Consider the following 27,190-nt stretch of genomic DNA (forward strand, 5'->3'; position numbering starts at 1 on the left):
ACTTGCTTATTAGCACAGTAAAATGCATGTGAGCAGTACTACAAAATATATTGAGATGGTCAACCTTGACCTTTTCCTTTAACCCAAATCCCAATAAAATATTCCACTCCCCAATTTCGATGCCTTTTTGGGGTTAGCAATCGTGTTCCGCTATTTTCTTGAAAACTACCAGGGAGTTCCACTTGAGATTTTCACATTATCATGCTTGTGAGCAGTACTACCAAATATATTCAGATGGTCAACCTTGACCTTTCCTTTAACCCTAACAGCAACATTTGCATTTATGCTACGAATTCAATACAATCAGCCATCTTGAAAACCACTAGGGAGTTCCACTTGAGATTTGCACATTATCATGCTTGTGAGCAGTTCTGCAAATTGTATTGAGATGGTCAACCTTGACCTTTTCCTTTAACCCAAATCCCAATAAATTGTTCCAGTCCCCAATCTAGATGCCTTTTTTGGGGGTCAGCAATCTGGATCCACCATTTTCCTGGAAACTACCATGGAGTTCCACTTGATATCACCAAATTGCAATGACTTAATGGCAGTGCTGGACTGTCGTCGCCTTGTTCTTGCCTCGCTCCAGACTGGTCAACTATTCGTGAAAGGCGGACCAGTACTGGGAGGTCCTTGTATGTATGGATATGGGGCGTAGCGGAAGCCCCTGTGGGGGCCATCCTCTCCAGGTTTCTTGCCCATGTCTGCTCTATTTCTGAAACATTGACAAAGAAACCTGGAGCAGGAGGTTTATCCTCCCCATCGCCCCCGACGACCTTCTTTCCGCCTTCACCAGTTGTTTTACGTTTGTCTTCGGAACAGAGGGGTGGACCCTGCCTAGGTGCATGTCCACCCTTGTTCCTGACCAATTACATGCCTCCAGTGGGCAATCGTATGCCTTCCCTTTATGTTTTATCTGTTGATGTGATGATGAGACACTGGCCGTTTTCGCCATGTCGTGCACCTCCCGCAGGTGCCGCGGGAGGTTCACGACATGGCGGGAACAGGTGGTGCACTTACGCCTCGGCCTTTTGGTCCTCAAACCTGGACCGACCCTATCTTTCTTCTTAGCGTAGTGCTGTTTTCCCCCGCCAACTTGACGTCTTTTTTAGGGCAGGCATGCCCGTCAGGGGGTTCCGACTCCGTGTCCGGATGGTCCGGAATGTAACTTGGATCAAAGCCCTCGTCGTCAAGGTCCTCCGATTCATCGCTGGGAATCATTGGAATCGGAGGCCCTCCAAGCCTCTTTCTCATTTTAATGAGCATCTCCTTTATTCTTTCTTTCACCAATGAGGAAGGCCCAGGCTTGAGGGGAGCACATGTCTGGTCCTACCTGGAAGGACCCGGTCTGGCAACCTCTTCAGAGGCGACCACTCCAACTGGAATTATCAGGCCCATTGGCCTTGGAATGGCCGCCGGCTGGGCCTCTGAAGAGGCTGGCCCAGTAATTGGCGGGTCCTCCCTGGGGGGACTGGGGGGAGAACATGCCTCCACCCCGGGAGTCTCAATTACATCAATACCATCTGGGTTTTTTTTTCATCACTAGCCGAGGATGGCCCGGGGGACTGTGGGGCATTTCAAGGCCGGGTTCTGGAAATTTTACGCCTCTTGGGCGGCGGTGGCGTAGGATCTTTGATGTCCGGGCTTCTTTTTGAAGCCCTTGTTTGCACCATGTTAGTAACAATACTTTCAAATCAACCTTATCAGCCCTTTGTCAATATCATGTAACCCTGCTCAGATCTGTGTCGACCCTCACCCTAAATTTTAATGCCGAAAAGACCTAAAACTCTGTAATTGCAGTTTGTCGATCACGTAGTAAAACACCCTACTCACGAATTTAGACGAATTTAGGCGCCTTTCATGCACCGTGGGATCAAAAATCTTGATCCGCCATTTTCTTGCAAACTGCAAGGGAGTTCCATTTGATATTTGCACAGTAGCATGCTTATGAGCAGCACTTGAGATGGTCAACCTTGACCTTTCCTTTAACCCTAACCGTGACATTTGCAATTATGCTATGAATTCAATAAAACCAGCCATCTTGGAAACCACTAGGGAGTTCCACTTGAGATTTGTACCGTAGCATGATTGTGAGCAGTATTACAAAATTTATTGCGATGGTCAACCTTGACCCTTTTCTTAAACCCAAATCCCAATAAAAAGTCCCAGTCCCCAATTTAGATGCCTTTTTTGGGGGTCAGCAATCTGGATCCGCCATTTTCTTGGAAACAAACCAAGGAGTTCCACTTGATATTTGCACAGTAGCATGCTTCTGAGCAGTACTAAATTGAGTACTAATTGAGATGGTCAACCTTGACCTTTCCATTAACCCTAACCGCGACATTTGCAATTATGCTACGAAAGTTTTGAATCCGGTTGTTTTATTAACTTATAAATGCTTTGAGAATGTCAAGAAGGCTTAAAAACAATAAAAAATGATAGGATATTGTTCTGTTAACGTCTTCTTTGGTCAATATATTTCATTATAAAAAACCTGATGAAAGTGATTTTGTCAGGTTTTTAATAATGAGCATTTCTGAGTAAATTACTGAATTTAGAAACAACATCTATTCTTTTCTTATGGTTTTAAAGGCTTCCGAACAGGATTATAACATTTAAAAGTTGATACATTTACAGGAAATGTCTAACCACCAGTTTTTGCTATTATGCTACGAATTTGCATTTGAGTCTGAGAATGGGGAGAAAATTTTGAAAATGCCGAAACGACGATATTGCAACAAAAAATACCTGTTTAATGTCTTAGAGTATTAAATTACGTAATGAATAACTTTCAGTTCTTTCTGTCCATTATGACACGAGATATTAACGTATGAACATTTGCTACGAATTGGGGAAAAAAACTTCGCGGTTAGAGCTTTAAATAGCTTATTAGTTATCCATCTTCCATACATAAGTTCGAAATAAATCATGAAAACATATGTGTGAATATAAAATAGATAACTCTGCATTTAATGCTAACCCTGACCACTTGCAATTATGCTACGAAAGTATGTCGACCATATACCTTGACAAATTTTTTGGGGAAAAAAACATTTTGTTCCAAAACTAAAAAATAAATACACCGTTGGAATGAGCTTGACGCAGGCGTCACAAAAAAGCCTTACAAGTTGCAATTTGTTCAATTTTAGATCAAACCCTATCACATCGAAAAGAGTAAGCTACAGTTTATCCAATAACATCTATACTTACCCTCAGTCATATCATAAATTATAATTTATTTTCGGAAAAAAATGATTTAGCAAAAGCAAAATATACCCTGTCGTAATATTTTGTACACTGGACATGGTCCTTATAATACTTGTATCGACATCAATGAACGTAGATCTAACGGCAGCTGAAACCACATTAACTATACACTGTACTTAATTGTGATTCCAATATTTTAATGGGAGTTACCGTTCTTGTTTCAGTTTGTGAATACTATATCTAGTGGAAAAATATACTCCAGCTAGTTAAGTAGTCACAAAAACGGTTCATATACAAAGTGCTGTCATTAAGTCTACAGCAGTCAAGTTACAACAAATATGTTATCAATCAGATTTTGGAAATCCATGGTGGCACATTTTGTAACTTAGATGATTTTAAAATCCCTGAAGAAATGACAACTTTAAAGCAGTGCCAAAAAATGTCATCCTCAATACTCCAGGGGTTACTATGACTGTCTTTATATCCACCCCTAGACTATCTCATAGTTAAACAGAAGGCAGTTCAGGGGAAATAATCTGACCAATCATAGGCCTGCAGAGACTATCTTTGAAGGTTTTCAGACAGAGCGACTCCCAACTCTAACTCCGTTTCTTTTGATATATATCAAAGGATCAATTTACCTGTGTTTTCTGTTGCCTCCTGCCTACCATAGGCATTATCAAAATTCCCAATACGATCATGCAATTTAAGTTTAAAAAATTTAGAAGTTCCCCAGAAATATAGAAACTAGCTCTGTTACAAGAGATTATTTTGTATACCATGTATTAAAGGTGCCCTCATAACCAAAGCGTAAAACGGTAACAAAATACTTGTGTTGGGAGAAGATGATATGAGATTTTTGCAACCCTGCAAATAACACGTTTTGCATATACATGTATCAAGGATATAGTAATAATAACCGGGGGGGGCAATCCCGGTAACTAAAGAAGACAACACTAACTGTTTTAAATTCCAAGCACTTACAACAACAGCTGTCCAAAGATTTACATACATTTTGTAGTTTTGTCAATATTTTCAGATAAAAAGTTTGATGTATATAAGTCATTCTACTTTCACATTGTAGACTGCAGTAGTCACATGCAGAAACCAAATATTTTCATTTAAGCACAGTCAAAGGATCCATTTGAAATTCCTTCAAATTATTTTCTGTTACATAGATAATCATCCTATATCACCACCTACAGTCAACAGATTCTGTTCGCCCTTTAATAGGTGTTATGATGAGAACACAATAATCTGTGGTTCGCGTTGCCGCCTAGTAAACCATGCATTTGTCCTTTACATCCAAACCACAGCTTGGAGTTATACAGAGCTAGGTTACACAATGAGAGGTTGTTGAGTATTGAATTTATTCCACACGAGTGAGTAATGTTTTAAAAGTTACAAAAGACACGAGCTTTAGCGAGTGTCGTTTTTAAACTTTTAAAAAATAAATTTAATACGAGTATAAATAGTTACGCAATAAAAGTCTTCTACCCCTAAAATGCTAGGCGGGTTAGAAATGTTGAGTCTAGGAGCTTGCCATCCTTCTCGCATGTAGTACCATGTAGAGTATGATTTTATCGGGGTTATTTTTATCTAGACCTCAAAAACGTCTAAATATGGTCTTAGGGCACTCTGGGTTGGTCCATGATTATATAATCTAGCTGTAACTACATGTGATTCTCAGATCCCCGTGTTTATGAGTGTTTATGAACAGGCCTGTAAGGACTTTTTCAAGGCTCGTCTGAAAACAATATAAAATCACCAGGTCCGTCTAAGTTACATTCGTAAACAAACAACTAGTTCCAACCAGTGAAACAGCAATCGAAAACGGCCCTAGTTCTCAAATATGGATAACATTAGCAGGTTTTAATTGTATTACTAGTAATTTAGAACGAATATACGTACCCGGCCTACTATACCTTTCGGCCGGGTACGAATTGGTACATATGTGTCGTAGTGGAGCACTGCCTCTGGAAATCACTCGGGCACAGTTTTCAATACGTTTTTGTATGTTTCCAATTATTTTATGCGTATACATGAGTTTACATATTATTTTTGTCCAAAACCATCATAACTACCATTCTTAATATCTACCGTACCGCTCACAAGACGTCAATTTCACAATTGGTGGATTTGTCGTATAAATTCCCTTCGGAAAGACCTTCATATGTATTATGTAATGCCTTGATGAGAATTTGATATTGTTTGTAGTTCAGTTGTTCCCTAGTAGGTCATCCTCGATACTCCAGGGCTTCCGATCACTTACGATCTCTACACCCCTGGACTATCTCATAGTGAAATTGAAGGCAGCTCAGTGGAAAACATTTGACCAACCACAGGCTAGCAAAAATTCCCTTTGAAGACTACAGAGAGAGAGCGACGTCTAACATCAAAGCCACACAGTCAACCACAGTGTACCGTTATACGGCTCTTTTGATGTTCATCAAAGGACTAAATTACCTGTTTTATTCTGTTGCCTCCAGTTTTACTATGAGATAGTCCAGGGGTGTAGAGATCGTAGGTGATCGGAATCCCTGGAGAATCGAGGATGATTTGATATTTGAACATGGACATATAACTTGATGACTTGACCCACCAAAAGCATATGTCGGCCTATAAGAGAGCCGAAATCTATATTCCTGGTTTTGAATAAAGCGCCTTCAATCATCGCCATTCGTGTTTTGTTGGAATTCCGAATCGTATTACGTGACTGACGACGACACGACCTGCACGTGGTGAGCCAAGTAACTAGCGTAAGTGCAAATGTGTTTGTTTACGTTTTCCTTCTGGCTTATATGAGCAAATCATGCTGGTGTATGTCCACAGAGTGAGTATTTGAAACATCTTATCCACACATTGCCGTTAAATAGTGTGTATCAAATATTGTAATGTGCGAGCATCATTTTCTTTGTATATCCAGTCTGCTGAGGACAACCACAAGTTTTGTGTACGAAAAATTGTTGACATTATCTCTTAATTGGTTTCATAACTCTCGTGTTACTACAGGGGAGATCCACTTGATATTCGCACCGTAGCATGCTTGTGAGCAGTACTACAAAATGTATTGAGATGGTCAACCTTGACCTTTTCCTTTATTTCAAATCGTAATTTCAAGCGAGTGAGTTTTTCGACCAAAGATCCAATTTCATCTTGGAAACTACAAGGGAGATCCACTTGCTTATTAGCACAGTAAAATGCATGTGAGCAGTACTACAAAATATATTGAGATGGTCAACCTTGACCTTTTCCTTTAACCCAAATCCCAATAAAATATTCCACTCCCCAATTTCGATGCCTTTTTGGGGTTAGCAATCGTGTTCCGCTATTTTCTTGAAAACTACCAGGGAGTTCCACTTGAGATTTTCACATTATCATGCTTGTGAGCAGTACTACCAAATATATTCAGATGGTCAACCTTGACCTTTCCTTTAACCCTAACAGCAACATTTGCATTTATGCTACGAATTCAATACAATCAGCCATCTTGGAAACCACTAGAAAGTTCCACTTGAGATTTGCACATTATCATGCTTGTGAGCAGTTCTGCAAATTGTATTGAGATGGTCAACCTTGACCTTTTCCTTTAACCCAAATCCCAATAAATTGTTCCAGTCCCCAATCTAGATGCCTTTTTTGGGGGTCAGCAATCTGGATCCACCATTTTCCTGGAAACTACCATGGAGTTCCACTTGATATCACCAAATTGCAATGACTTAATGGCAGTGCTGGACTGCCGTCGCCTTGTTCTTGCCTCGCTCCAGACTGGTCAACTATTCGTGAAAGGCGGACCAGTACTGGGAGGTCCTTGTATGTATGGATATGGGGCGTTGCCCATGTCTGCTCTATTTCTGAAACATTGACACAGAAACCTGGAGCAGGAGGGTTCTCCTCCCCATCGCCCCCCGACGACCTTCTTTCCGCCTTCACCAGTTGTTTTACGTTTGTCTTCGGAACAGAGGGGTGGACCCTGCCTAGGTGCATGTCCACCCTTGTTCCTGACCAATTACATGCCTCCAGTGGGCAATCGTATGCCTTCCCTTTATGTTTTATCTGTTGATGTGATGATGAGACACTGGCCATTTTCGCCATGTCGTGCACCTCCCGCAGGTGCCGCGGGAGGTTCACGACATGGCGGGAACAGGTGGTGCACTTACGCCTCGGCCTTTTGGTCCTCGAACCTGGACCGACCCTATCTTTCTTCTTAGCGTAGTGCTGTTTTCCCCCGCCAACTTGACGTCTTTTTTAGGGCAGGCATGCCCGTCAGGGGGTTCCGACTCCGTGTCCGGATGGTCCGGAATGTAACTTGGATCAAAGCCCTCGTCGTCAAGGTCCTCCGATTCATCGCTGGGAATCATTGGAATCGGAGGCCCTCCAAGCCTCTTTCTCATTTTAATGAGCATCTCCTTTATTCTTTCTTTCACCAATGAGGAAGGCCCAGGCTTGAGGGGAGCACATGTCTGGTCCTCCCTGGAAGGACCCGGTCTGGCAACCTCTTCAGAGGCGACCACTCCAACTGGAATTATCAGGCCCATTGGCCTTGGAATGGCCGCCGGCTGGGCCTCTGAAGAGGCTGGCCCAGTAATTGGCGGGTCCTCCCTGGGGGGACTGGGGCGAGAACATGCCTCCACCCCGGGAGTCTCAATTACATCAATACCATCTGGGGTTTTTTTCATCACTAGCCGAGGATGGCCCGGGGGACTGTGGGGCATTTTCAAGGCCGGGTTCTGGAAATTTTACGCCTCTTGGGCGGCGGTGGCGTAGGATCTTTGATGTCCGGGCTTCTTTTTGAAGCCCTTGTTCGCACCATGTTAGTAACAATACTTTCAAATCAACCTTATCAGCCCTTTGTCAATATCATGTAACCCTGCTCAGATCTGTGTCGACCCTCACCCTAAATTTTAATGCCGAAAAGACCTAAAACTCTGTAACTGCAGTTTGTCGATCACGTAGTAAAACACCCTACTCACGAATTTAGGCGCCTTTCATGCACCGTGGGATCAAAAATCTTGATCCGCCATTTTCTTGCAAACTGCAAGGGAGTTCCATTTGATATTTGCACAGTAGCATGCTTATGAGCAGCACTTGAGATGGTCAACCTTGACCTTTCCTTTAACCCTAACCGTGACATTTGCAATTATGCTATGAATTCAATAAAACCAGCCATCTTGGAAACCACTAGGGAGTTCCACTTGAGATTTGCACCGTAGCATGATTGTGAGCAGTATTACAAAATTTATTGCGATGGTCAACCTTGACCTTTTTCTTAAACCCAAATCCCAATAAAAAGTTCCAGTCCCCAATTTAGATGCCTTTTTTGGGGGTCAGCAATCTGGATCCGCCATTTTCTTGGAAACAACCAAGGAGTTCCACTTGATATTTGCACAGTAGCATGCTTCTGAGCAGTACTAAATTGAGTACTAATTGAGATGGTCAACCTTGACCTTTCCATTAACCCTAACCGCGACATTTGCAATTATGCTACGAAAGTTTTGAATCCGGTTGTTTTATTAACTTATAAATGCTTTGAGAATGTCAAGAAGGCTTAAAAACAATAAAAAATGATAGGATATTGTTCTGTTAACGTCTTCTTTGGTCAATATATTTCATTATAAAAAACCTGATGAAAGTGATTTTGTCAGGTTTTTAATAATGAGCATTTCTGAGTAAATTACTGAATTTAGAAACAACATCTATTCTTTTCTTATGGTTTTAAAGGCTTCCGAACAGGATTATAACATTTAAAAGTTGATACATTTACAGGAAATGTCTAACCACCAGTTTTTGCTATTATGCTACGAATTTGCATTTGAGTCTGAGAATGGGGAGAAAATTTTGAAAATGCCGAAACGACGATATTGCAACAAAAATACCTGTTTAATGTCTTAGAGTATTAAATTACGTAATGAATAACTTTCAGTTCTTTCTGTCCATTATGACACGAGATATTATTGTATGAACATTTGCTACGAATTGGAAAAAAAACTTCGCGGTTAGAGCTTTAAATAGCTTATCCATCTTCCATATATAAGTTCAAATTAAATTATGAAAACATATCTGTAAATATCAAATAGATAAGTCTACATTTAATGCTAACCCTGACCACTTGCAATTATGCTACGAAAGTATGTCGACCATATACCTTGACAAATTTTTTGGGGAAAAAACATTTTTGTTCCAAAACTAAAAAATAAATACACCGTTGGAATGAGCTTGACGCAGGCGTCACAAAAAAGCCTTCCAAGTTGCAATTTGTTCAATTTTAGATCTAACCCTATCACATAAAAAAGAGTAAGCTACAATTTATCCAATAACATCTATACTTACCCTCAGTCATATCATAAATTATAATTTATTTTCGGAAAAAAATGATTTAGCAAAGCAAAATATACCCTTTCGTAATATTTTGTACACTGGACATGGTCCTTATAATACTTGTCTCGACATCAATGAACGTAGATCTAACGGCAGCTGAAACCACATTAACTATACACTGTACTTAATTGTGATTCCAATATTTTAATGGGAGTTACCGTTCTTGTTTCAGTTTGTGAATACTATATCTAGTGGAAAAATATACTCCGGCTAGTTAAGTAGTCACAAAAACGGTTCATATACAAAGTGCTGTCTACCATGTAGAGTATGATTTTATCGGGGTTATTTTTATCTAGACCTCAAAAACGTCTAAATATGGTCTTAGGGCACTCTGGGTTGGTCCATGATTATATAATCTAGCTGTAACTACATGTAATTCTCAGATCCCCGTGTTTATGAGTGTTTATGAACAGGCCTGTAAGGACTTTTTCAAGGCTCGTCTGAAAACAATATAAAATCACCAGGTCCGTCTAAGTTACATTCGTAAACAAACAACTAGGTCCAACCAGTGAAACAGCAATCGAAAACGGCCCTAGTTCTCAAATATGGATAACATTAGCAGGTTTTAATTGTATTAGGAGTGATATTAAGTCGGACACGATCTAGAGTCGGACATTTTGAACACGCCTTACCGTCCTAATTCCGGTTACCACGTTACAAAAAAACGCTGTCTACATACTAAATGAAGTATTGACTTTCTAGAGTTGTCTCCCGTTGATAACTTTCTCGTTTACATATTTTGCCAAGTCCGATCGAGAATAGTAGCAAAAGTGGTACATTTCACGATAAGAGCGGGTAAAGTTTTGTGACTTCAAACTGATATGAGAAGTCATTTCTTTTTATTATTACGCCATAAAACTTAAAGCTGAAGTTTAACTGTAAGATTTGTGTAAAACAAATACAGAATTATCTTCATTTTGACAATAGAAACAGCATTTTATCTGATAATTTGGTTCAAAGTCGCAAACGTGATTTGATCTTGAGTCGGACACCAAAAATGTTCAAAACGATCATAAGTCGGACAGTGTATTTTATCATTATACAAGAGAATGTATGTGATACCCTTTTTCATAATATAAGTTTGAATCGTTCATCACTTATTTTTTTAATATTTATTTTTTAAATATTTAATGTCTATTTTTATTTTCTAATCAGTCTTTTAAGTTTCGTTTCAAGTCACCATTGGCGTTTTTCTTAAATTTTTAATCAGAATGTATGGCAACGCACATTAATTTAGTGGAAAAACGTGTGTAGCCCAATGAATAAATTTTTTATTTAAAAATATGAATACACCAAAATTTCTCATATTTTATTGGTGGCATTCTGTTGATTGTGCAATTACATATTTGTACTTTGTAAAGCAAAGAAGTGATATCGAGAACACAATACACGATTATTACTCTTCCATCAAAAAGACAATTTTCGCTGACATATCAATGGTATATATATCAAAACTCATTCTCTGAATCATTTATCTAAAATATCGGCAACACAAGCTACAATGTAGACACAGAAACTTTAATTTGGGATGGCCATGACTCACGATTAGCGCGGGAAAATGATGTTGTCCATCCAGTCATCCTGGAATTTGCACACAGCACTTTTGGTTGTATAGTTTTCAATTCTTTTAAAAGTAATTGGAGCAGGTTCTGCATGTGTTTATTATGAACACCGGAGTTGCTATTGGCCATCGTCAATTTCTGAAAATGTTTGTGCTTTGCAAAGGACAAAGTCTCCAAGCATAAAAAATGTACAGTGTATTTCAGAATGGGTTTAGAGCGACAGGCATTTCTCCTTATTCAACTTATGCAACCACGATAAAACACAAACTCAGATTAGGCAAATACATTATGTAGTTGTTTAATGATAAGGCCAGTGTGCTCGCCACGTCTGACCATGTAACATCGATACATAGCGCGTTTGAACTGCAGATCCCTTTCGTGGTTTATTACGTCATGTTCTAAACTTTTACTAACATTCATAATTTTTTCCTGGAATCTCAGAAATAACTGAATATACTTTCAAGGAACATGTTATGTTAAAACATATAACAGCCCAATTTCAAGCATTGTATGAAACAAAATCAATATACATTCCCTTATTAAAATTGACCGCAGTTTCTTTCGCTTTTCAGTCCATGAAATATCTACAACTATTTCGTCAGTCTCATTTGTTATACAAGCTATATTTATAGGTGGAAACATTTTAAAGTGAAGTATAGCCACATCTCGTGCCCACAAACGCACGTGTATCTATTCAATGTCGGAGCAAATGTAATGTTGTAGCATACACAATACAAAATGCAAAGTCATGTGCAGTTTGCTTGACAGCTGGCGATATGTCAATTACCGAAAGTAATATGAACAACAAATTTCTTATTTAATGATCAATGACTAATATTTTTGATTCAGAATTGTATAAAATGTTAACTTAATCCGATTGTCCGACGTAATATCAAAGCAATCTGGACTGTCCGACTCAAAGTCAAATGCGTCCGACTCTCGATCGAATTGCAGGTTAGGTACTTTATTTGCTCTGTATTGTATCGTAAGGTAAAAAACGAGAGTATCGAAATGGAAATATGATGCAGAAAGTGTGCTCTCTCGGACGGTACCCATTAGATTAATAGTGGTCTTCATATCTCGACGTACTGCTGTTCTGAACACAAAGGGTGTCCGACTTACGATCACTTTACCCTACTAGTAATTTAGAACGAATATACGTACCCGGCCTACTATACCTTTCGGCCGGGTACGAATTTGTACCTATGTGTCGTAGTGGAGCACTGCCTCCGGAAATCACTCGGGCACAGTTTTCAATACGTTTTTGTAGGTTTCCAATTATTTTATGCGTATACATGAGTTTAGATATTATTTTTGTCCAAAACAAACATAACTACCATCCTTAATATCTACCGTACCGCTCACAAGACGTCAATTTCACAATTGGTGGATTTGCCGTATAAATTCCCTTCAGAAAGACCTTCATATGTATTATGTAATGCCTTGATGAGAATTTGATATTGTTTGTAGTTCAGGTGTTCCCTAGTAGGTAGGCCTAAGCGATATCAAACAAGTACGATAAAATGCAAAGAAACGTTTTAAAATGGTTTGCATAATCATTACTTTGCTCCATTAGTAGTAATAGGCACCAATTGTAGCGCTAAAGACGACACCATTTTCTGTCTAAAAAGTCTTTTGAGCTACAATATTGCAGCTACTAGTAATATAGTGATAGGTTCGCAAAATTACCAGTATTGGGATATAGCGGCGAAACAGATACAGATACACATACAGAGGGTCGCCTTCTAGCTTCGCGCTAGGGGGAGTTTCCCTTTTAGATCAGTCGGTAGAACGCGCGGCGGACCAGTAAGTCCGGGGTCGCGGGTTCGAGCCCGGCTGGCAGCACACTACACTAGCCCTTTTGCATTTGCATTTGGTGCCTCGATCGGCTGGCGGCACACTACTCTCGCCCTGTTACAACATTGGAATATTTTAATATATAAAATCTTTTTTTTTTCATGAGAGAGACATCTAAATGGTAAGAAAGTACAATGTATATTGAGTAATAAATGAACTTTTACCCAATTGAAATCTTTATTTTTTTTAAATTGAAATTTAACTTAGTAAATTGTACTTTCGTTTTCAATATGATTACGTTGATATCCACCAGGCTCTGTGTTTGACGCACCGTTAACCATACGCGTATTTGACCCAAATCCACTCGTGGGCCATTCACACACAGGTAAGGTTAACTTCACATGATGTTTTAGGCCTATTTAACACTCATTAGAAACGTATTTTAGTAATAGTATAATTTGCGATTCATGAAGGACATTTTAGAGACAAGTTAATTAAATTACGTAATGCAAGATTGCATGTACCGAGGGTAAAAAATAGAACATCTAATCTACTGTAGTCAGGCTATATAGTCGATTACAATTTACAGGTACAAAAATATAGCAAAGTCACGCATGTTAAGTGTGGCCTAGATGTTATCTCCCACATAAAGATAAAAACGCCCTGATATTTTTTTAATCTTTGTAACATCGAATTCAACAGTAGGCATCCTCTGTCCCACCAGCGACCAGCGATTTATAGCTGTTACATTTTTGTAAGTATACATTGATGTAGTCCGCTAAACCTGCCTATATTATTAGGTTTTTTTATTTTTTTTGCCTAATATATAAAATTAAAAAAGCCTAATAATATAGGCAGGTTTAGCGGACTAACATTGATGATGACTGTAGTGGGATAAACACGGTCTTTTTTTCCTTGTTCTATATTTATCTATATATATATATGGTATGTTGTAGAACCCGTTTCCGGTTTTAACACAATGGTAGAGAGAGGATCTTACAGGGCATGTTTAAAAGCATCCAATGTTGGGTCACGTACTACCTTATCCTCTAAGTGATTCCAGTCAATGACTGTACGCACAAAGAAGGAACTCCTGTATTGCTCACAGTTGTGTGTCGGTACCGTGAGGGGAATTGAATTTCTGGTGACATTTTTTTCAACAATATTTGTGATGATGTGATTTTCGTAATACTTAGCTTTGATGTTTCTTTTGGGTCGTTGTTTTGTTAAGTACCACTTTATATAGGAAGGTCAGTCTCTGTTGTTCACGTCTGATCTGAAGTGATGGTAGTTTGAGATCCTTTAGCATTCTTGTAACGCATCCTTCCTCCCTGGTCTTGTAGTCGTTGGAAATTAATCTGGCTGCTGGTCTTTGTATTCTTTCAAGTTTGTCAATGTCTTTTTTGATATAAGGGTCACAAATTATTGCGCCACACTCAAGAATGGAGCACACCAGTGAAATATATGCTATTTTTTGCATGTAGTTGGGCAGTGTTTCAGGTTCCGTTTTAGAAAGCCTAATATGGAGCTAGCTCTTTTTGCTATTTTTGTTATATGAGTGTCCCATTTCAAAACGTCCGAAACTGTAAGACCAAGATATGGATTGTTTTTTACTTGGTCCAGGATATGTCCGTAAAGTACAATTTACCGTCGAGTTTCGTGACGTCACAATCACCGGAAGGTGGGACTAATCGCCGGTAAATTGTACTGTACCCACGTCGTTTTGGTATCTCAAAACCTACGTATTTAAGATATACGTGCAGATGTAATTTTCGAATGTATTTGATTAAAGTTTCTAAAAATGGTGGCTGATTTCATCCATGTCACATTGACGACATCGCCATGCAATAGTGCGACAATGCGTCTAAACAAAAAAGCGACTATATATATGTGCCATGTGACAGTGTGATAATGAACCATGTGAAAAACACTGTTGTATGGCATATTGTCACACTTCCAGTCTGTGACGTTAGTGTTTTTTGGCTGCTAGTCATTTAGACTATTAATTAGTAGTCTAGTTATTTAATCATGATCACTAGTCCAAATTAAATATATACAGACGTTTTACTTCAGCATTTCAGTCATCAACTCTTTACAATTTTTTACCCAAAATACACTCTGAATAGATGTGTTCATAAAGGCAAATTCTCACAAAATGATGCTTTCAGAATGAAATAATTGTATACAGAATACAGTGACATTTTGAGTACAGATCAGTTGTTTCATATGGTATTTTCACAATAACATTATTGTGAATAGAGTATTTTATATTGATTTCAATTGGGTGAAGAACCACTAGTTCAGTCGAACTAGTTCATTATAATAGGCACTATAGTCCAGATGTAAAATTACTAGTCGTTGGCATTAGACTAGTGCTTAAAGACGCAGACTGTACTTCGCTTGAAGCATTGTTGCTCTTTGCTTGGTGCACTTTCGCATTGTCAAACTATACGTGGCAGAGTCATCAATGCGACATGGCCAATATCAGCCACCATATGAAACAACTGATCTGTACTCCAAATGTCTCCATCAACATTAAATGTATTTTACATCACTCATTGAGATTCTTATTTTAAAAGAGGTTATCTCTTCCAACAACGTTAAAGAGACAATTTATTCTAAGAGAACATTAAAATTTGTACATATATCGGAAAAACCCGAGTTCTAATGGAAATTAGATCAGTCGGTTTTACTGTGATATGCCTGAAAAGCTCATAGTGGTGACATGTGTGTTGTAAGTTCAAACTCGCTCGCTGTCCGCCATTACACATTGTGGTCGAACTTCTTGTATGTCGAACCTTGTCCCTTGCTCGTAAAGTAATACAACTGTTGTCTAGAACTGCTCAAATCGCTCTGACAGTAGTATATTTACATTATTAGGTGAATTGTCTTGTCTAAAAATCATTTTATCATCTTCTCAGTGGTTAAGTAGTTCATTTGTAACATGCGTGACTTTGGCTAGGGTACGGGTACAGCGTCCATATTGCACCTACTTAATCGTATTGATCAACAATTTGATATTTCAACAATATTAATTAAAATACTTAACAATGTTGTGGAATTTGTCAATGTTTTACGTTATATGTTTCATAAGAAATGTAGAACAATACATTTATGCTATATTTTGCTTCTTGGTTATGTAAAAGAATTAGCCTGAGTGAATTGTCCCTTTAACGTTAGAAGTGTATGCAAATGCACATACAGACATGTATGTACTTTAAATTATGAGTTTCACAATTCAATGTGAGATATTATGAATGAAATGAAGAAAATATAACCATATTATAGAAACATGAACTCACCATTTTGTGCTTTAACTTCTTTCTTCTTAAGATTTCCACATAAAGTCTACCATGTCTTCTGAAGCTGAAGTTCGAGAAAGTGTGAAGGAATACTATGGAAAGAAACTTAAGACTGTAAATGACCTTGAGACTCAGGCCTGTGTGGCCCCGGGGAGAAAGGTCACCCGACCTGTTAAAGAGGCCATCGGGCTTGTCCATGAGGTTGTTACTTCAAAGTAAGGAAAATTATAACATGAGTGTTAATGCAATCCTGCGTCAAGGAATCCTTGTGAAAATTCAGCCTGTATGATCACTATGATGTCATATCCAGAAGTCCCATCAAATGGAAAAAAAATTCTGTCGATAATTTTACTGTTTAATTCCCTCTATCTTATATATCTTTACTTATTGGGATGTACTATGTAATAAACTACAAATTTCCTGACAGTGATGTAAATTTTCTAAACAGTTTTCTTTCCAATGTCAGAGATCCATGCAGCAATGATAGAAGTACAGCATATCGAGACACTTTTGAAACAGTATGCCTTAATTAGATGTACATGTATATCAACCCGAAGTACATTTTTGTAATCACATGGAATACAGACTCATACATGTGAAGCCTAGGAGTAATGTCAGAGTTACTATTGTAATTTGCTTTAACCATGATGACGCTGATATTTCTTTTAATGTTTGCCAATGGCGATGTTGATATTTCCCCTGACATTTGCCAATGATAACATTGATATTTCCTCTGACATTTGCTGATGATGACATTGATATTTCCAATTGTTTGCCAATGATTACATTGATGTTTCCCCTGACATTTACCAATGATAACATTGATATTTCCCCTGATGTTTGTCAAGGATGACATTGATATTTCCCCTGATGTTTGGTAATGATGACGTTGATATTCCCCCAGATATTTGCCAATGATGACGTTGATATTTCCCCAGATATTTGCTAATGGTGATGTTGATGTTTCTTCTGATATTTGTCAATGATAACGTTGATATTTCCTCTGATGTTTGCTAATGACGACGTTGATATTTCCCCAGATATTTGCCAATGATGACGTTGATATTTCCCCAGATATTTGCCAATGATGACGTTGATATTTCCCCTGATGTTTGCCAATGATAACATTGATATTTTCCCAGATATTTGCCAATGGTGACATTGATATTTCCCCAGATATTTGCCAATGGTGACGTTGATATTTCCCCAGATATTTGCCAATGATGACGTTGATATTTCCCCTGATGTTTGCAAATGATAACATTGATATTTCTTATGTATTTACCAATGATGACGTTGATATTTCCTATGCATTTATCAATGATGACATTGACATTCCCCCAGATATTTGCCAATGATGACGTTGACATTTCCCCAGATATTTGCTAATGATGACATTGAGATTTCCTATGTATTGACCAATGATGACGTTGATATTTCCTATGTATTGACCAATGATGACGTTGATATTTCCTATGTATTGACCAATGATGACGTTGATATTTCCTATGTATTGACCAATGATGACGTTGATATTTCCTATGTATTTACCAATGATGACGTTGATATTTCCTATGTATTTACCAATGATGACGTTGATATTTCCTATGTATTTACCAATGATGACATTGACATTTCCCCAGATATTTGCCAATGATGACGTTGATATTTCTATTATATTTACCAATGATGACATGATTTTAGGTACTATGGGTGTGGACTGGTGATTCCAGAGAAGTTAGAGGGGATGAAGATCCTTGATCTGGGCAGTGGAAGTGGGCGCGACTGTTTCGCTCTCAGCAAGTTAGTCGGACCAGCTGGTCATGTGACAGGAATAGATATGACAGACGAACAGGTAGATTTTATAGACAGTGAAAACAAATCATACTAGTATGTGGTATAAAGAGGTACTTACATGAGTGACTATGTAATAGGAAATCTATTAAAGCTGCTCCATCGCCTACAGAAGATAGATGATATTCATCATTTGAACAATAATTGGTGTTTAATGGTGTGTATATATGTCTAATTAACACAAAAAATAATATAAAATAATTTATTTCGCCTTTGGTGCATGCGCAATCATTATATCATTACATATACGAAATAGTGACACGGAATTTTTTCAGGATGCAATCAATTATTTTTTTATATTTTAAACTTGAAGTATAATTATATGCTCAAACTTTTCAATGTTTGTAATGGTGTAAAGTAAGTAACTTTTGTAACTTAAGAAAATACTAAATCGTCTGGTCCTGTTTTTGATAGTGAAAAAATACCATTTAATTGTCAGCGGTGGAGCATCTTTAAAGGGGTTTAATCAATTTCAAATTATGTAGCCAACACTTTCAATTTCATTTCTATATAAGAATGGCAAAATCAGGCTCTGGTTTTACGTTTCCATCTACCAAGACAAATGTGCGACGCCATATTTTGATCATGACATCATTATTATCTGTGACGTTCCAAGAGTGTCATTACACATGTGTCTTACATGTACGATATTTATGACATGGCCTTATGACATAGCTGAACTGTCTAGTTATGTGATAGATTTTACTCATAGCAAAGATCCAGTGGCAAATATCATTTTGTTTTTGTTTTGTTGCAAATTAGTTATATATCTGACTTGATAAAAGTTTAAAAAGTGGATAATTCTTCTGCGATTGATAGAAGTTTGTACTTGAGGGCAAAGGTTTGCAAGTTGATATCTTATCAAATAATTGCATGAGCAGTTTCATAAATAATCATGTATAATATTATTCATTTACTGACATTGCCTCGTATGATTTGTCCTGACCAGCTGGATATCGCCCGTGAGTACATTGGGTATCATACCAAGAAGTTTGGGTACACCAAACCTAATATTGACTTTGTCAAGGGATATATAGAGAAACTGACAGAGGCAGGCATTCAATCAAACAACTACGACATCATCGTGTAAGTATATTGTCAGCTGCTGACTGAGTTATATACTCAAGTGATATAGACATAAGTTGTGAGGAATGATATACTAAGATTTATATTTGTTTAATCATAAATGCCCACCATAAAAACTGCATGGTTCAAACAATTTAATGACCTTAACATCATTTCAGCGCAACAATCATGGGGAAAAGAATGATAGTTTGACTGTGGGTTTGCATGAATAAAAGATAAAAAGTTTAATAGTTGTCTCAGGAAGATTAACTTTCAAGATCAGAGGAACAAAATATGTAAAGTTGCTGAAAACTAACATGATTTACTGACTGAGTTGCTAATATTTGTGTAGATTTAATTTCGCTAAATATTTTTATCAATCCCAATTCAACCTCGCAAATAAGTCCCAAGCAGTTAGTTGCAGAATTGTACACAGTGAAGTTTAACAACTATACATATATATACAGTGTGTAGAAACTTTTTTTGTAACACAAATTTTGACAGTTTCGAAGTTATTGATAAGATTTTCTCAGCAGAGTTCTTAATACTAGATTATCTCCCCCTAGTTTGAAACTAAATGCATTGTATCTCAAAAGACAAAACTTATCTAGGAAAAGTTTAGTTATTGGTTTGGTATTCTAGAGTCTTCATGGTGGCCAGTCTAAAATGTCTCAGTATTTTACTGATGAGTAAAACTTATTTTTTTAGCTCTAACTGCGTGGTGAATCTGTCCCCAGATAAGAAAGCTGTCCTACAGGAGTCCTACAATGTCCTCAAGGTAAGATCTGATAAATACACCAGGGCTAAAGTATATGAACATTCTATAGTTTTAAGGAATTCCTTAACTTTAAAGAATTCCTTCACTTAGGCGAATTCTTTAACTTTAAAGAATTCCTTTACTTTAAGGAATTCCATAACTTTATAGAACAGGAAAGTATTACTGGTTTATAAAGGAACGCTCCTTAGCTTCCTTAAGGTTTTTCTTTAAATTGCGAAATGCTTTCCTACGGAGAAATTTAAGTTGAGGAATTCCTTAAAGTTAAGGAATGATCATGAAACTGTAGGCCCAGCTGTACCCATAATCATGTTAACTCCTTGAGTAAGAATTATTAATATTATTATAATGATAAAAATATTTCACATTTTCCTATGTTCACTATTTGGCTCTAATTTCACTGACCATACAAAGTGTACTAGACTTAACTTTGTAATTATGTAGTGTATTTAAGGATTAACCTCTTACTTTGTTTAGTTTATGAGATGATAAACCCAATGGAGCACGGGGTAAATTGCATATTTGCGTTTACGTGCAATTTACCGACTGCTCCATTGGGTTTATCATCTCATAAACTAAAAGTAAGAGGTTAATCCTTATATTAACAATATTTTCTTTAAACCATAAAATAAACTAGAACATCAGATAAAACATTTTCTGTGTGTTATTCACAGTCAAAATTATATGGCAGTCATGATTCTCCGTGTATGACAGCCATTCAGAAAAAGTGTGCCATTTAGTGACAGCTTCATCCGCCCTTTTTGTCTATGACGTCACAAAGATAGTTCTTATATTTCATTCATGTTATTCATGTCTAATAGCAATAACACATTCAAAAAATTAAAAAATTTTGATTGCATGTCTCCGATTGTCTCGTACATGTGTTATTTGTAAACATTGACATGTGATTTTGTGCAACGTCAAAGGAAGTCCGCCAATGTTTACATGTATCCATACGCACCGAATCGGGTCACGTTCTGCACTCAAGTTATTGAGAAACAAACAAATCTGTCCCAACATAGCTTATCGATACAGAAACAGTGGCAATTGTAAATGTACTGCAATAAACCTGAAATGGTGATTTATGTTTGTTTCCCACGTTTAGGAAGGTGGTGAGCTTTTCTTCAGTGATGTGTATGCTGATAGGACTTTAGATGAATCAATACGCAAACACAAAGTATTATGGGGTATGTATGTTAAATAGAAGGAAGTACTATGTGTTTATTTATATTGCTGAAATTAGATAATCACGATTAAGATAAACTTTGATATGTATATCTTGAAATTGAAGTAGCTGTGAAGGAAAATTGGTTTACAGTACTCAAGTCTATCTTGCTCACTACAAGAAATATAAGATCTGTATCCATTAAATCATCATTAGGAAATATAACGACATCCATGTGTAAATGAAAGTTAGGAGCATTCAGGTCTATGGAGGGGAAACCAAGGGAAGTAACTCTGATAGATCGGAATAAACTGACAGAGTGAAACCAAGGGAAGTAACTCTAATAGATCAGGATATACTGACAGAGTTATACCAAGGGAAGTAACTCTGATAGATCAGGATGTACTGACGGGGTGAAACGAAGGGAAGTAACTCTGGTAGATCAGGATATACATGAACTGACAAAGTGAATATACTGACAGTTAAACCAAGGGAAGTAACTCAGGTAGATCAGAATATACTGACAAAGTGAAACCGAGGATAGATCAGGGCCGTTTTAGATTATGCGGTTTGACTGGTTAGACCTATAGTTGTTCGTTTATTGATTAAAGACGGACCTGGTGATTTTATATTGTTTACAGACGAGCCTTGACAAAGCCCTCATAGGCCTGTATAAAAAAACTGCAGGTTCGTCAGGATTTACACATGAAATAATGACTTTAACAAACATCGAACCGGTTGTTCCGAATAAACGAAAACGGCCCAGGATATACTGATAGAGAGAAAGCAAGGGAAGTAACTCAGATAGATGAGAATGTTTCAGGAGATAATTTAAAGCGAGTGCTTTCTGTTTTTACAAGGTGAATGTATAGCTGGAGCTCTCTGGTGGAAGGAACTCCACACCCTGGCCAGCGAGATAGGCTTCAGTAAGCCTTATATGGTCAGTGTGACACCAATTCCGGTGGACCGCGATGACTTCAAGGCTGTTTTAGGTCGGTAACAGTTTGTATTGTAACATGTAAAACAACCTATCATATGATAATAAAGTAAAATGACCAAATTAAAATCATTATATATATCTAACAATGTTAAGTTGTAATTAGTTTTCAAAACAAATAATCTCAGATTTTCTAATATTCATTTTGCTTGTAAAACATACATTTTGTTTGCCTTTAAGAAATGATAAAAATATTTAGTAGAATTTCTTGTAATCGAGGCACTATCTAAACAAACAAACGAAGTCTACATCAGAAAAAAAGGCTTGTTTATAGTATGTTTTAAATTATTTGAAAGGAAACAGTTGTGTTGAATAATTTTTCTGTAAATATTGGTGTAGAATAATTTGTCTATATTTTCAAATTTGCTCGTTAATTACTTTAAAAAAAAAAAAACATAAAATGCAATCGACTGTATTTAGACTAATTTTGTAATTTGTTCTATTGTAGGAGATGCCAAATTTGCATCAGTAACATATCGCTTGTTTAAGTTGCCAGCCAAACAGAGTGAGGGTACCCAAGTAATATACAACGGAGACATACCTGGGTATGAGGAAGAGTTTAACTTTGATTACAAAACTAAACTGAAGGTAAACTTGTACTGTACTAAGATTTAAAATACCATGTGAAAAACTAAAATTTTATTTCAAAATATGTTATATAGTAGATCTGATCTCAAAATGAAATTTCTATTAGAAAACTTTTCTTAAGGTTATGTGTTATACTAGATTTTACATTTCCAAACGTATTCAATGTAAACTTGTTTAAATTAAGATGTTCAAGACTAAACTTAACTGAAATTAGATAACTAGATTTGATACCAAAACTTAAGGTTGGTAAACATGCTTTTGAGATTTTATTTGCCAATTAAGTCATAATGTTAAGTTATGACTCCCAACAGTTTCTTGTATCTTTTTAAGCAATGTATCACTTTTGCCTTGTGTTGAGTGTTATCTTATGGGACAAAGCTCTTAATTCTGTCCTCTAGTCGAGACACACCATATACATAATTATTCATTTTTTCCCATTTCTGTAGACCAATGATATCAATGCTGTAGATGGTTCTATAACTACTGCTCTGAAGGCTTCAAGGTTTTGTGAGGAGTTTGATTTCCAACCACCTGTCAAAAAATCTTGTGGTGACTCTGGCTCGTGTGAAGACTCCAAGGTAATTGGGAAATAATTAGGAAAATTTGATGAAATAAATTAAACTATTCAACACCCAAAAATCTTATATTTTATATTTTTATTTTTATATTGATATTTTATATTTTTATTTGGTCATAATATTGAAGTATTTGGATATGTTGATTGAATAAGTGAAGGCTACTGTAACTTGTCTTTGCATACTCAGATCTTAACACAGTAGCATTAATTATTTGGGTCTAATTATTCTTCTGGGATGTTTATAGTCAAAAATAAAGCATGAAAATTTCACATTTTGAGCTAATTTAAAAAATGACAGTCCAAATAAAATCATGACTGAAAGCAGTAGTATTGTGACTTGCATATTGATGTTGATGACCATGACTTACCAGTAGTTGAACTTACAGAGTGATCTCCCTTTTCAATCTTGTCTGTAGGCGGAGGATCCATTTGTATATCTGGAAGAGAAGAACAAGAAAGGAGAGGTTGTCGCCCCTGCCTGTTGTCCTAGTAGTAAAGCATGTTGCTAAGAATAGATTTCTGATGTACAGAGAGCAATGACTATATTGTCACTAACTGTAGCACTTTACAAGTGAGATGGAATTATTGATGATGATTAAAAAAACAAGTATTCAATATTAAAGATACTCCACCGCCGACAGAGCATAAATGATTTTCATCACTTGAACAATAATTGGTGTTTAATCGTGTATATATATGTCTAATTTACAGAAAAAATAATATAAAAATATTTTATTTTGCCTTTGGTGCATGTGCAATCAGTACTTTATTCCATATATGATATGGTGCCACGGAATCTTTTCGTGATAACATTATTTAATTTTTGTAACTTTAATTTGAAGTAAAATAAGAAGCTCAAAATTTTCAATGCCAGTGGTAATGGTGTTAAGTAAGTAACTTTTGTAATTCAAGAAAAACACTAAGTCGTCTGCTCCTGTTTTTGATAGTGAAAAGTTATCATTTGTCAGCGGTGGAGCATGATTTGATAGTGTTATTTTAAGAGTAGGAATGATTATTGGGTTTGTGATAGGGTTATTCATAGCCAAATAGGGGGAAGGAAATTTAATTTTCCAAGAACATACAAAGACAGGTAGTGGTATGATAAAAAAATGAATGTGGGTAGTTTAAGAGTAAGGAGGAAGTAATCAAATTCACATAGAAAGAGGCTGACATATTACATGGGATGATCGAGCAACAGGTGTGAAAAAATGCATTTACAAAACACTCCAGTTTTATGAACAAGAAACTTGAATTTTGGTTAAAACATGAAAAAGTTTAATTGTGTATCGCTGGATTTTCAGGTATCTCAAACTTTAAAGGCCCACTACCTTTCCGGAGCAAAACATAAAGGTTTCTTAAAAACATTAATAGCATCAGAAAATATACACCGATGGCCTGAAAGAGGTTCACAACATGAACCTCTATATATGTGACAACAGTGGAGAGTCATTTTGCTGATTTGCCTTCTAATGCAGTGATAGTCAACTATCGCGTAATATTTAGGACAATGACGGGAAACATAAGCAACACATGTTATGAAAATTTACATTTTATCTATTGTTATCAAATTGTTCAGAAGGTGATGATACGTGTATTATTAACGGTAAATTCATTACTTTTGCGACTGTACAAAATTATCGATCCCGTTTAACATTCCAATTTAAAAAAAATAAAAGCCGTTTCAGAAAAGTAATGGGCCTTTAAAAATATCTAAAATTAGCTATTGATTTTTATCAGGGAACTTAATCAATCACTTTTGTGTAATGTACTGCAATGTGCTCCTTTGTTACAATATGGTAAGAAAGCTTTGACAGTAAACTGTAAGTATTCATCAATTGTCATTAGCATAAAATACATCTTTTAAACTTTTATATATAGTGTATTGAATACACATTCCCAAACTGATCTATTTGATGGTCATACCTGTAACTTTTGTTATTATAGATAGCTTCTGATTTTAGATATGGAATTACTCATTGTTACAGCTTTATTAAGGCTTACTTAATTAGCTTAAGTTAATAGGTGCTTTGTATCATTCTTTCATAGAACTGCAACAATATTGACGCAAAACTTTTTACATCAATCATTTTAATTGGTTTCTAATCAATGTTAGTATCTAAGAAGCGTTCTGCTTGGTTCTATTTTAGTGTTATTTTGTAAGAAGCATTATGATTGGTTGTTTTGTTATGTTAAGAAGCATATTTATGGCTTATATTTAGTGTTATTAATGTAAGAAGCTTTATGATTGGTTCCTTTATTATATTAAAAAACATTCTGATTGTTTACTATTTTAGTATTATTTGTAAGAAGCATTATGATTGGTTCATTTATTATGTTATAAGAATCATTTTGATGGGTTACCATCTTAGTATTAATTTGTAAGAAACATTGTGATCGATTATTTTCTGATGTTAAGCTAAGAATCATTTTAATTAGTTTTCATTTTTTAGTTAGTATTATTTTGTAGGAATCATTATGATTGGTTCATTTATTATGCTATAAGACGCTTTTTGATTGGGGTCTATTTTGATTTTATTATGTAAGAAGCATTATGATCGGTTACTTGATTATGCTAAGTTTGTATCAAGTAAATTTTCAGTACATTAATTTTTGACAATAAGTTAACAAAATCTATTGTTGTTAAAACTATACTGTGTAAACTGGAGAAAAGGAAGGCGTCTAGTTTATATTAATTGTTATAATGTAAAGACGTGTATTTATATATTATATTCAGAGAGTCTTCCATTTGTTGTTCGCAACGAAGTAAGATGGGAGTGTATTAGATTTTTTTGTATCACATCCACGTGTAGTGTAACACATACCAAGTTTCATTCACTTCTCTAGAGTGTGAAAATTCTACCACATCAGATATTCAGTGGTAAAATCATGGTTTTGTTTTATGCTTATTTGTTCTTTTCCGTTTATTTCAAGTAATCATTCAAGTTCATTCAAATCAAGTTCATTTGACTCATTATTGAGCTCATCAATGTTCATAATTCATAATAAAATTTTGCTATCAATGTTCCACTTGTTAAATGTTAAGACATCAATTTGTTTATATACAGACTGCAATATTCTTGCCGTTATTGACCATTGATGGTGCTTTACAAGCAACAAGTGTTAATGCAAAAAATCAATCAGATTGATTGATACTGCATTTAGGCTCTATACACTAATGTAATGGTAAAGTAAAAACCCAATATGTAATGATTTAAGATTTAAGTAGAGAAGCATCTTGATTGTCATAGTACACAAACATGATTTCCTTCCTGTTCTGGTAATCGTATTAGACATATCAATTTTAATTTGCTTACATTCACCATATGTGTGTTCTTTCGTAAAAGACCGTGTTGGAATTTTTCACTTGTATGCACTTATTTTCTTTAATTTGTTGTAAAAAGCAACGGATTGTTAATACTTGATTTATAGAGGATAATAAAATTATTGTAATCAACTTTTATTTTGTTTCATTCATTATTATGTAATTGTTATTATGTTTCCGTTTCATCGGATGTGTGTCCTTAATTCCTCCAATATGGAGATGGTTGCAATAGCTACAATAGTTGTTTTGATGCTCACATAGCAAAGTATTTGTTAGTCGTTTCTCTGACGAAGCCGGCACATTTCAATTGTATCTTCTATTGTTGTCTAGACGGTTTAGGGCAGGAAAATCTACGCCAATTAAGAAACATAAAAAATTCCTCATCTTGTAAGTCATCTGGGCCGTGGTCACTCGGTTGTCGCTGACCAAGTACAAACGTGACGAACCGAGTCCCCATATTTTCCTTTACACAGAGCACATTGCCGGATTTGGTGCTTGGGAGCGCACGTCAAAACATTGCATACGAAGTAAGCACTTCTAACATGTTTCGGACTGGTTTGTATGTCGAAATGGTCAAAAGAGTTGTCGTTTGACACTGACA

The 27,190-nt window shown here is 36.3% G+C and overlaps 1 protein-coding gene across 5 annotated transcripts; it reads left to right on the forward strand.

Annotated features, from left to right (window-relative positions):
- The first annotated feature begins 13,257 nt into the window (after positions 1–13,257).
- LOC138334318 (arsenite methyltransferase-like) lies at positions 13,258–26,721 on the forward strand. 5 transcript variants are annotated; one of them, XM_069282962.1, is made up of 10 exons: positions 13,258–13,329; positions 16,278–16,461; positions 17,951–18,101; positions 19,050–19,186; positions 19,874–19,943; positions 21,046–21,127; positions 21,966–22,097; positions 22,551–22,690; positions 23,137–23,268; positions 23,684–26,721. In XM_069282962.1, exons 2-10 carry the CDS (start codon positions 16,298–16,300, stop codon positions 23,774–23,776), a joined length of 1,101 nt encoding a protein of 366 aa, XP_069139063.1. In that variant the 5' UTR covers positions 13,258–13,329; positions 16,278–16,297; the 3' UTR covers positions 23,777–26,721. The 5 variants fall into 5 exon arrangements, with proteins under 5 accessions (XP_069139063.1, XP_069139064.1, XP_069139066.1 ...); XM_069282963.1 differs by lacking the exon at positions 13,258–13,329 and adding an exon at positions 13,556–13,698; XM_069282965.1 differs by lacking the exon at positions 13,258–13,329 and adding an exon at positions 13,919–14,016.
- The last annotated feature ends 469 nt before the right edge of the window (positions 26,722–27,190 follow it).

The sequence above is a fragment of the Argopecten irradians genome, chromosome 11, assembly GCF_041381155.1.
Source record: "Argopecten irradians isolate NY chromosome 11, Ai_NY, whole genome shotgun sequence".
In the NCBI taxonomy this organism is placed as follows: Eukaryota; Metazoa; Mollusca; class Bivalvia; order Pectinida; family Pectinidae; genus Argopecten; species Argopecten irradians.

Coding starts and splice junctions, on each gene's coding strand:
- LOC138334318 (XM_069282961.1), top strand. CDS start 14,011: ATGACTGTACGCACAAAGAAGGAACTCCTGTATTGCTCACAGTTGTGT. Junction 18,102..19,049: donor TAGATATGACAGACGAACAG/GTAGATTTTATA, acceptor TGTCCTGACCAG/CTGGATATCGCCCGTGAGTA. Junction 22,691..23,136: donor ATTACAAAACTAAACTGAAG/GTAAACTTGTAC, acceptor CCATTTCTGTAG/ACCAATGATATCAATGCTGT.